Genomic DNA, 12410 nt, shown 5'->3' with positions numbered 1-12410 from the left:
CGAGCGCCTGTGATGGTGTACTCGACGACGAACCAGGGTGCACGAATGGCAAAACGTCATTTTTTCGGATGAATCCACGTTCTTTTACAGCATCAGGATGGTCGCTTCCGTGTTTGCCGACATCGCGGTGAACGCACATTGGAAGCGTGTATTCGCCATCGCCATACTCGCGTATCACCCGGCGTGATGGTATGAGGTGCCATTGGTTACACGTCTCGGTCACCTCTTGTTCGCATTGACGGCACTTTGAATAGTGGACGTTACATTTCAAATGTGTTACGATCCGTGGTTCTCCCCTTCATTCGATCCCTGCGAAACCTTACATTTCAGCAGGATAATGCCCGACCGCGTGTTGCAGGTCCTGTACGGGCCTTTCTGGATACAGGAAATGTTCGATTGCTGCCCTGGCCAGCACATTCTCCAGATCTCTTACCAATTGAAAACATCTGGTCAATGGTCGCCGAGCAACTGGCTCATCACAATATGCCAGTGACTACTCTTGATGAACTGTGGTATCGTGTTGAAGCTGCATGGGCAGCTGTACCTGTATGCGCCATCCGAGCTCTGTTTGACTCAATGCCCAGGCGTATCAAGGCCGTTATTACGGCCAGGGGTGGTTGTTCTGCATACTGATTTCTCAGGATCTATGCACCCAATTCGCGTCAAAATGTAGTCACATGTCAGTTCTAGAATAATATATTTGTCCAATGAATACCGGTTTATCATCTGCATTTCTTCTTGGTGTAGCAATTTTAATGGCCAGTAGTGTAATTTGAAACCTTTCCTAAACTTTTTTCGGTTATATGTTTAACCTCAAATATTTATCATTTTAACTCATTTGTAAAGTAATTAGAAATTCGTAACTGTTTCATGTGCCGGAGTTGGATTTTTTTAAAGAATCGGGAGTTTACTGGTTGCTACCAGGTGGTTATAATAAAAGTGCAGTTACTTTTGGGGCTCCCGTGTGAGCTATAACTATCGTGTGGCAGCGAAACTAGGTAAACATGCTAATGTGTTAATGTGGAACAGATTTAAGCTTGAAAAAAAAAATTAGTTCCAATTCTGGCCACCAGGTAAAATTCTGGTGCTGTGAACGCAAGATTGACATACACAAATTTTTACTATTAAACTAGTCTTGATCACTACTTATTTATTACGATGACCAGTTTCCACCACTACTGTGGTCATCTTCCGACCAGTGAGTGAGAACTTCCTATGCTGGAGAATCGCTAGTGAATAGTGACCGGTTTCCACCACTACTGTGATCATCTCTCGACTAGTGAGTGAGAACCTCCTATGCTGGAGAATCGCTAGTGAATAGTGACCGGTTTCCACCACTACTGTGGTCATCTCCCGACCAGTGAGTGAGAACCTCCTATGCTGGAGAATCGCTAGTGAATAGTGACCGGTTTCCACCACTACTGTGGTCATCTTCAGATCACTGAGTAGGAACCTTCTTTGCTGGAGAATCACTAGTGAATAGTGATTCTCCAGCAGAAGGAGTTTCTTACTCAATGGTCTGAAGATGACCACAGTAGCGTTCTAAACTGGTTGTCATAATAAATAAATTGTTATCAAGACTGTTTTTAATAGTAAATTTTTGTAATACATTGATCACTGGCAGTCTCAGAATGTATTCAAAAGTAACATACATAATTGTTTGCATATCTAATAGTTTATAGACGATACACAGGCAGAAACGGTCAAACAAGTGAGAAAATCATAATATTGATTTTATTATTAACCATCTAGTATGAAAACGGTTGTTACCACACAGATGCGCTCTTCCAAAGCAGGAATCACATGCTATTCAGATCGGTCTCCATAACGTGTAGACATAATGGTACACCTGACAGGTTGTCTGGGAGTGTTCTTTTAAAAGAAGATTGGACCGGGAATTAAGGTGCTTGTGAATCCACACCACACAATCACATATGGGGAGCGCAACGGCTCTTCGTGCACAATACGTGGTTCAACAGTACCCATATGTGCCGGTTCTGTATATTCACTGCAACCTGTAGTTTAAAATGAGCCTCGTCACTCCATTGAGTATTGCCCAGTCACATGTCAGCAACTTCGGTCCTTGCTAAAATCTGAAGAGCAAATTCAGAACGTTGCTGTGGATCGTAAGGTTTCCGTTGCTACAAGGCCGCATAACTTTGACCATGGGATGGACAATTCTCGTGGCACTCCACGAGCACTGGCGCTAACATAGTCAATAACTTCCACTGGGATAGGACACCTTCTCCTCCAAATGCCACACCAAGCTCACCACATGTTTGCGAGTTTCATTATCATTTTCTTTAAACCATTTGATGAGATCTGGCCTTCCTCAGACTTTTCAGTCGGTGATACTCTCTCAGTGCAGCTCTGCAATTGCTGCAGTTCACATAAAACGGTTTCACTAACAGCGCACGATCTCTCTTCTCGATAGCCACTATACTAAGGTCATCCGAAGACCAGTATCAGTTGCAAAGCGATTTAGAAAAGATTGCTGTATGGTGTGGCAGGTGGCAGTTGACACGAGTTCCAAAAGAAATCCGTTGGAACTCGACTACTCGATAAATAGTACAATTCTCAAGGCTGTCAATTAAACTAAGTACCTGGGTGTTAAAATTACGAACGACGTCAGTTGGAAAGATCACATAGGTAATATTGTGGGGAAGGCGAGCCAAAGGTTGCGTTTCATTGGCTGGACACTTGGAAGATGCAACAAGTCCACTAAAGAGACAGCTTACACTACACTCGTTCGTCCTCTGTTAGGATATTGCTGCGCGGTGTTGGATCCTTACCAGGTGAAATTGACGCAGGACATCGAAAGGGTGCAAAAAAGGGCAGCTCGTTTTGTATTATCACGTAATGGGGGAGAGAGTGTGGCAGATATGATACGCGAGTTAGGATGGAAGTCATTAAAGCAAAGACGTTTTTTGTCGAGGCGAGATCTATTTACGAAATTTCAGTCACTAACTTTCCCTGCCTAATGCGAAAATATTTTGTTATGCCCAACCTACATGGGTAGGAATGATCATAGAAATAAAATAAGAGAAATCAGAGCTCGAACAGAAGGGTTTAGGTGTTCGTTTTTCCCGCGCGCTGTTCGGGAGTGGAATGGTAGGGAGATAGTAGGGTTGTGGTTCGATGAACCCTCTGCCAAGCACTTAAATGTGAATTGCAGAGTAATCATGTAGATGTAGATGTAGATACTGACGGGCGTTGATGTATATCAACGGGGACCGGGACTCGAACCCAGGATCTCCTGCTTTCGTGGCAGACGCTATGGCTTCTCAAATGACAGCGTGTACCGTCATACAAACAGTGCACAGCGCCAGATTTGCACGTGGTGGCCGCAACTGGGATCAGTTTCAGCCAGATTGGCACCTCGTGGCCGTAACTAATTTGTTTTTCAGCGTAAATCGGTTTCGCATTAATGCATTAGCATGTCTACCAAGTTTAGCCGCTATAAGATAATTACAGCCCATACTGGACCTCCACGTAGCTACATTATAGATGTAACCACTCTCTGCATAAACCACAATGCTATGCCATTGTGTGTGGTGTATTGAAGTGGGGACCTAGAAACGACGGAGAGACTTCGACCCACCGTAGCCCTCAGTGGTTCACAACCCCACAACAGGCCACAGCAGTCCACCCACCCCACCGCCGCCTCACTCTGAACCCAGAGTTATTATGTGGTATGGCCTCCCCCCCTTCCCCTTCACCCAGGAACGTCTCATACCAGACGAGTGTAACCCCAAATGTCTGCATAGTAGAGGAATGACGGTGTACACATACGTGGAAACAGTGTTTGAGCAGAAACTGCCGACACAGTGTAACTGAGGTAGGACAAGGGAACCGGCCCGCATTCGCCGAGGCAGATGGAAAACCGCCTAAAAACCATCCACAGGCTGGCCGGCACACCGGACCTCGACATTAATCCGCCAGGCGGATTCGTGCCGGGGGAGCTTGTCCGGCACGCCTTCTCCCGCTGGGCCCGGGCTCCTTGCCGCTAACGAAGTGATTGCTTTTGGTGACATCATATGCAATAGCGACTGCGCGAATTGACGGTAGCTCGTACGGAAAGCAAGAGTAGCTGATGCTACCGAGGACTCGGCCGCGAGCTTGTCCGACGACTTCTTGGGCTATTATTCGTGGTGGCATTCAGACAGGCAAGGGTGCTGTCGATTGTTGCGTACGAATGCGAAATACCTGCATTGTGCGTTAGGCTGCGTTGCTAGCCGGGCGGGATACTCTATGCCGTTGGTCACTCCCTCTTCCCTCATTTCCAAAGATGCTGCTTGCGTGCTGACGCTTACGATTGTTAAATGGCTCTGAGCACTATGCGACTTAACATCTGAGGTCATCAGTCCCCTAAGAACTACTTAAACCTAACTAACCTAAGAACATCACACACAACCATGCTCGAGGCAGGATTCGAACCTGCGACCGTAACGGTCGCTCGGTTCCAGACTGAAGTGCCTAGAACCGCTCGGCCACTGCGGCCGGCAGACGTGTATCTGCAGTAGTTTTACAGAACATCCACAGAAACAGAGAAACTTGAAAGGAGCAACAAAATCTGTTCATACGCGTGCTGCTAAATGCGCTGAACTCGGTGGAGACATTTCTGGACATTTATTGTGGATCTGTTATGAAACTGTATGTGCATTGTAGAGCTCCCTCGTAGGGATGCCAACCACATTTCGCACCAATACACCATTGGCGCGAAATTACGAATGTTCCGGAATATTGTAAACAGACCACGTATGTAGGTCTCACAATGGCTGACAGCACTCTGGTCCAATTCTGTCGCCGAGGAAAAATCCCTGGCAGTACCGGGAATCGAACCCGGGTCACCCCAGCACGGTTCTCAGCCACGTGCCAACTCAGCTATGTAGACAAATGGTTCAAATGGCTCTGAGCACTATGGGACTTAACATCTGATGTCATCAGCCCCCTAGAAGTTAGAACTACGTAATCCTAACTAACCTAAGGCCATCACACACATCCATGCCCGAGGCAGGATTCCAACCTGCGTCCGTAGCGGTCGCGCGGTTCCAGACTGTAATCGCCTAGAACCGCTCGGCCACCCCGGCCGGCTTACGATTGTTAACCTCTAGTTGTTACGTGATGGGACAACATACTGATTTAAACAACACACTGGCCAGTACATTGTATTCTCGTTCAGTCGATTTTTTTTTCTGTCGAATGAAACAACCGTATGTAACTAATGTCTGTGGCAGCATCAGCTATATTTTGCACGCATTCTGTGAGTTTCAATGGTTTCGCTTCATGTGAGATAACTGGGTGACATGAATCTCTGACAGTTACGACAGTCGCCAGCTTTGAATGATTCCACATACATATTTTTCTAGCTTTTTCAGACATACATGAGCCGTGACTAGGGCTGACAACTTTCTTAGAGACAAATAATGTGATTTATTCCAAATACACATGAATGAAAGGTAGCCCATATTTCCAAAAATGATTTTCAAAATTTATGTTTAATTTTACTTAAAGACGTATTTTTCGTACTACTGGCATTAAATATCGATTTCATTCCAAGTTTTGGAAGTATAATAACTCCTGCCACATTACAAATTTGTGTTTAAATAAGTGAATACTTAATTTTTTATTTAAACTGATTGATTGATTGGCATCATGTCAGTTTCCCTTATGCTGTCTTAAATTTTAATGGAAATGTAAATTAAATTTTAGAAAGTTTCTTCCTACTAACTCATTTTGTAATATACAGGTACATTCATCCTGCGCAATTCTTTACAGAAACAAAACCAATGCACTGAATTTATGTTTACTCAACTTAATTTTACTACTGAACTCTTGTCAGGAGATAAAATAGCTCTGTAATTGGTATTTTGTTTTCGTAATTTTTCTCTAGAATGACCATGAGAAAGATATCGAACGATTTTACGGTCTGGTGTCATTACATTTTCCTGGAGACATACGTGACTCAACTTTAACTTTCATAAGGATGGAAGCTGAATCAGTGGATTAAAATTTGTGCTACAGCTGGAACTCGAACCCAGGTCCCCTGGTTACTACGCACATGTGTTATCCACTGCCTCCCTGTAGCATTATGACTACCAGCACTGCACGGAGTACCACAGACCAAAGCCCTTCCTAACACAAACTTCAATTAACACCTTCAGTCCACTTCCCCATTCTTAAATCGTCAGTATTGGCAAGGCTCTTCAATAATGGAATAGTCCCCCCAGTTTTGTACACAATGGAGTAATCATGGCGGCGAAACAGCTACTGTGTAAATCTAAAGAGGTTGAAAAATCAGCCAACCAGTTGTAAACAAAGGTTTGTTAGCCCTTGACCTAGGTTTCAATATTTGTGAAAATATCTTCTTCTGTTGGCATTACTATCTGGCATGATGCACACTCAACATACACAAATATTTTATTCTGTGTAGCCCGTTACAATTTTATGTTGACAAGAGTCTCTGCCTGTGGGCATTTGCTGGTCAACATTCATTCTGAAGTACGATATGTGTAATCTGGATGCCCTCTAAAGCGATGGCTTGGGATAGTTCTTGTTTTGTCAATTTCATAAATGACAAGAGCTGCTCGGCTTTATTTGTTTATTTATTTACTTATTTACACGTCAAGTTCCGTAGGAGCAAATTGAGGAGCACATGTCCGACGTCATGGAACGTGTTAGAACATGAAATTACAACATAAAAGTAGTAACAGATAAAAAAATTAATGTTTATGAACCCGAAAAAAGTCAGTCAATAAGATTAAGTAAGTGCAATCAATAATATAATAAGAATCGGCTTAATTTTTCAAGGAACTACTCAACAGAATACAAGGAGTGACCTATAAGGGAACTTTTCAGTACCGATCTGAAAGAGCGTGGATTAGTGTTAAGATTTTTGAATTCGAGTGGTAGCTTATTGAAAATGGATGCAGCAGTATACTGCACACCTTTTCGCACAAGAGTTAAGAAAGTCCGATCCAAATGCAGGTTGGATTTATGCCGAGTATTAACCGAGTGACAGCTGCTTATTCTAGGGAATAGGATAATATTTTTAACAAGAAATGACAGTATGGAATATATACAGGGTGGTCCATTGATCGTGACCGGGCCAAATATCTCACGGAATAAGCGTCAAACGAAAAAGCTACAAAGAACGAAACTCGTCTAGCTTGAAGGGGGAAACGAGAGGGGGGTATGGTTGGCCCGCTAGATGGCGCTGCCATAGGTCAAACGGATATCAACTGCGTTTATTTATTGCATATTCGCGTAGTATGTAAAGAAATATGAACGTTTTAGTTGGACCACTTTTTTCGTTTGTGATAGATAGCGCTGTAATAGTCAGAAACACATTGCTCACTATTTTAGACGAACAGTTGGTAACAGGTAGGCTTTTTAAATTAAAATTCAGAACGTAGGTACGTTTGAACATTTTATTTCGGTTGTTCCAATGTGATACATGTACCTTTGTGAACTTATCATTTCTGAGAACGCATGGTGTTACAGCGTGATTACCTGTAAATACCACACTAATGCAATAAATGCTCAAAATGATGTCCGTCAACCTCAGTGCATACGTGTAACGACATTCCTCTCAGCAGCGAGTAGTTCGCCTTGCGTAATGTTCGCACATGCATTGACAATGCGCTGACGCATGTTGTCAGGCGTTGTCGGTGGATCACGATAGCAAATATCCTTCAACTTTCCCCACAGAAAGAAATCCGGGGACGTCAGATCCCGTGAACGTGCGGGCCACGGTATGGTGCTTCGACGACCAACCAACCTGTCATGAAATATGCTATTCAATACCGCTTCAACGGCACGCGAGCTATGTTGCGGACATCCATCATGTCGGAAGTACATCGCCATTCTGTCATGCAGTGAAACATCTCGTAGTAAAATCGGTAGAACATTACGTAGGAAATCAGCACACATTGCACCATTTAGATTGCCATCGATAACATGGGGGCCAATTATCCTTCTACTCATAATGCCGCACCATACATTAACCCGCCAAGGTCGCTGATGTTCTACTTGTCGCAGCCATCGTGAATTTTCCGTTGCCCAATAGTGCATATTATGACAAACTGCCTATTGGCTTCTGTCTCGGGTTCTTCGGCCGACGTTCATCTAATGATTTTTCTGACGTTTCGCCAGCACGAGTGGCTGGCATTGTCAAAGCTTCACCCTCCATTGCCGGTGGTGAACTGGTTTACGTTACCGGTGTTGGTGAATGACGCTACGTCGCTAAATAGAACACGTGCAAAAAATCTATCACCGTCCCGTAATTTCTCTTGTTTCCAGTGGAAGAATTGTATATGACATTCAAAGTCGTCCGCATGCAATTCCTGGTGCATAGAAATATGGCACGGTGCAATCGATGTTGATGTAGCATTCTCAACAGCGACGTTTTTGAGATTCCCGATTCTCGCGCGATTTGTCTGCTGCTGGTGTGCGGATTAGCCGCGACAGCAGCTAAAACACCTACTTGGGCATCATCATTTGTTGCAGGTCGTGGTTTACGTTTCACATGTGGTTAAACACTTTTTGTTTCCTTAAATAACTTAACTATCCGTCGAACGGTCCGGACACTTGGATGATGTGGTCCAGGATACCGAGCAGCATACATAGCACACGCCCGTTGAGCATCCTGATCACAATAGCCATACATCAACACGATGTCGACCTTTCCCGGAATTGGTAAACGGTCCATTTTAACACGGGTAATGTATCACGAAGCAAATACCGTCCGCACTGGCGGAATGTTACGTGATACCACGTACTGATACGTTTGCGACTATTACAGCGCCATCTATAACAAAGCGAAAAAAGTGGTCCAACTGAAACATTCATATTTCTTTACGTACTACACGAATATGTAATAAAAAATGGGGGTTTCTATTTGAAAAAAAAAAACGCAGTTGATATCCGTTTGACTTATGGCAGCGCCATCTAGCGGGCCAACCATAGCGCTATCTGGTTTCCTCCTTCAAGCCAGACGAGTTTCGTTCTTTGCAGTTTTTTCGTTTGACGCTTATTTCGTGAGATATTCGGCCCGGTCACGATCAATGGGCCACCCTGTATGTGCATATTGGTGACGTGTGGCATTCACCGTGAAAGGCTTCGGCGAGATACGCACCGGAAGATGAGTCCGTCCTGGGCCATGGCGTAGACGATGCGCGGCATGGGGAACATGGAGCCGAACATGGAGACGGTGAGTCCGGCGAGCGCGCCCACGGCCACGATACACTTGCACTTGTAGGCGCCCACCTGGCCGAACATCTCGACCAGCGCCGAGTCGGCGTCCACCTTGTTGTACGGCACTGCGGGCACACCACACAGGCCGTGCTCAGCGCGCGCTCCAAGCGGGGTCCCCGTCTGGGGGCTGGAAAACTGGGCAGCTGCCGCCGGTACACAACACAATGCACAGACCAGCGGTGGAACGCTCTCCAAAAAAGAAAAAAAAACCACTAGAGTTGCTTAGTCTTGTGGATTAGATTCTCAGTACAGCTGCAATGTTGGCACTCTTCAGCAATTTAACAAAATACAGGGTGATCCGATTTAAAAAATATCGTAACTACACTCATACTCAGGTGCAACCACTACGGAAGGGTATCTGTTGAGAGGCCAGACAAACGTGTGGTTCCTGAAGAGGGGCAGCAGCCTTTTCAGTAGTTGCAGGGGCAACAGTCTGGATGATTGACTGATCTGGCCTGGTAACACTAACCGAAACGGCCTTGCTGTGCCGGTACTGCGAACGGCTGAAAGCAAGGGGGAACTACGGCCGTAATAAAGAACAGATGTTATGTGGACATGTGTCCGGAAACGCTTAATTTGCATTCTACTTTCGTCAGTATGTACTGTACTTCCTCGATTCTGATGATCAAATTGTAAATTTTCACAATCGACATGTTTGGGCTGACGAGAATCCGCACGCAATTGTGCAATCACGTCAGCGACACAGATTTTCTGTGAGTGTTTGGGGAGGCATTGTTGGTGATGTCTCGATTGGGCCCCATCTTCTTCCACCTACGCTCAATGGAGCACGTTATCACGATTTCATACGGGATACTCAACCTGTGCTGCTAGAACATGTGCCTTTACAAGTACGACACAACATGTGGTTCGTGCACGATGGAGCTCCTGCACATTTCATTCGAAGTGTTCGTGCGCTTCTCAACAACAGATTCGGTGACCGACGGATTGGTAGAGGCGGACCAATTCCGTGGCCTCCACGCTCTCCTGACCTCAACTTTCATTTATGGCGGCATGTGAAAGCTCTCGTCTACGCAACCCCGTACCAAATGTAGAGACTTTTCGTGCTCGTATTGTGGACGGCTGTGATACAACACACCATTCTCCAGGGCTCCATCAGCGCATCAGGGATTCCGTGCGACGGAGGGTGGATGCATGTATCCTCGCTAACGGAGGACATTTTGAACATTTCCTGTAAAAAAGTGTTTGAAGTCACGCTGGTACGTTCTGTTGCTCTATGCTTCCATTCCATGATTAATGTAATTTGAAGAGGAGTAATAAAATGAGCTCTAACATGGAAAGTAAGCGTTTCCGAACACATGTCCACATAACATCTTTTCTTTATTTGTGTGTGAGGAATGTTTCCTGAAAGTTTGGCCGTACCTTTTTGTAACACCCTGTATAGGGTGATTCCATGATGATGTTACAAACTTTTCATGCTGATGGAGAAGGACAAATGTATCCATTTGAGGTCAGGGTCCCTGTAACGCAAACGAATGTGTCGAGAGTTATAAACGAAAACCGTTTTGATACCTCAGACAGTGGAATACATATACCTGTACTGTTGTTGCTAAGGTTGTAGCTAGGCAACTTTCAGAGAGGATAATATGGAGAAAAAGAACAAATTATGGGCTTTAAAGTGCATCTTCGCTACTGTGAAACCCATCTCCCCTATTGAACAAGTGGTCACAGCTCTTAATGTAGGCATGTTAGATCCCGTGTTTACTCGACAGTTATTCTTGTTTTGGTCGGTACCACCCCCTCTGAAAGTTGCCTACCCTACAATTTTAGCAATAACAGTACCAACACACGTATTCCACTTTCGGACGTATCGGAACGGTTTTCGCTTGTAAGTTCCGACTCTTTCGTTTCCAATACAGCGACCCTTACCTCAAACTGATACATTTATCCCTCTCCATCTGCCTAGAATGGTTGTACCATCATCACGAAATCATTTGTGTCTACATACATTTACACTGGCCGTCGCCTCTAACTTTGACGCTCTGTAGCATAGTTGGGTGACGTTTCCGTACATGGCTTTCTATGTAAAACTTGATACACTAAATCCCCTCAACAATCTCTAGAAGTATGTGACATGAATCGTGAAACACCCTATAAGGAACAGTGAAATGAGAACGAGACATAAGGGAAAAAAAGGTAACGAAACTCTTTATTATTTCTAAGGTAATCGAGTAACTTTTAAGTTATTTTCAACAATTTGGCAGTTACTTTCGATATAATAAACAGTTTACTTAGTTTTTACCACCTGTACCCTTTTCATTTGACTTCCTTTATATGTTAACAAGAATAAAAATAATTATTTATTATAATTAGTATTTATTGTAATTATTCTTTTCTATTAACCCTATCCGGATCCCACACAGGTGAGCGGTATTCGAGCAGTGGGCGAACAAGTGTACTGTAACCTACACTGGACATTAATGCTGCCAAGTTTGGCAAAGTTCAATTGTAACCACCCAGTACTATTGGTTAGAAGAGGGAGTGAAATTGTGTGGGTAAAGCTGGAGGGATCGCTCAGACTATTGGAGGCTGAGATTGGTTGACAAGTAAAGTGACAGCTTCACAATACTGGAGTATGTAGTGTCTCTTTTGCAATATTCACCATTATCGAGGTGAAACATGGATAAAAATGACTGTATGTGACTCAAAATGAACTGAAAACATCGATTTTTTCTGCGAAAGGTATTAACACTAACTGTAAAAATATACAATATAGATCGATAGATGCGGAAAAGACATTATTTTTATTGTATAGAATAATATGTGTAAGTAATTAAAAGAAGTATTATTATCTTTGTGAGAATGCAACGCTCATTCTTCTGTCTAGTCTGTTTTGTTCTGTTCGTTCTGGTGTTAGCTGGAATAAGGTACGCAAGCTATTGTGCTGCACTAGCATTTGTTTCTGTCGTAACGTAATTGCAAATATTTAATGGTCTAAACTGTGTCCTAGTAAGAATATATTAGTATAAGGTGATCTCCGTGTGTTATTTCAAGAACCTAAGCCACATTTATCTTATGAAAAGAATATTTAATGAAAATTATTTAGCATGTTGCCAGCTGCTGCGCAGCGCGTAACAGTGATCTCTGACTGTTAACAATTAGCCGCCATTACGAGGTACATTTAAAAATATTTTTTC

The 12410-nt window shown here is 43.9% G+C and overlaps 1 protein-coding gene across 1 annotated transcript in view; it reads right to left on the bottom strand.

The window, feature by feature from the left end:
* LOC126295311 (probable cationic amino acid transporter) overlaps window positions 1-12410 on the bottom strand; it is a 575633-nt gene that overhangs the window by 87475 nt on the left and 475748 nt on the right. The window contains exon 7 of the mRNA XM_049987757.1: window positions 9137-9320. Within this exon, the coding sequence (XP_049843714.1) occupies window positions 9137-9320 (184 nt within the window). The remainder of the gene's footprint in view (window positions 1-9136; window positions 9321-12410) is intronic.

The sequence above is a fragment of the Schistocerca gregaria genome, chromosome 11 (assembly GCF_023897955.1).
Source record: "Schistocerca gregaria isolate iqSchGreg1 chromosome 11, iqSchGreg1.2, whole genome shotgun sequence".
NCBI classification, from domain to species: domain Eukaryota; kingdom Metazoa; phylum Arthropoda; class Insecta; order Orthoptera; family Acrididae; genus Schistocerca; species Schistocerca gregaria.
This window is presented reverse-complemented; position numbering and strand designations above follow the sequence as displayed.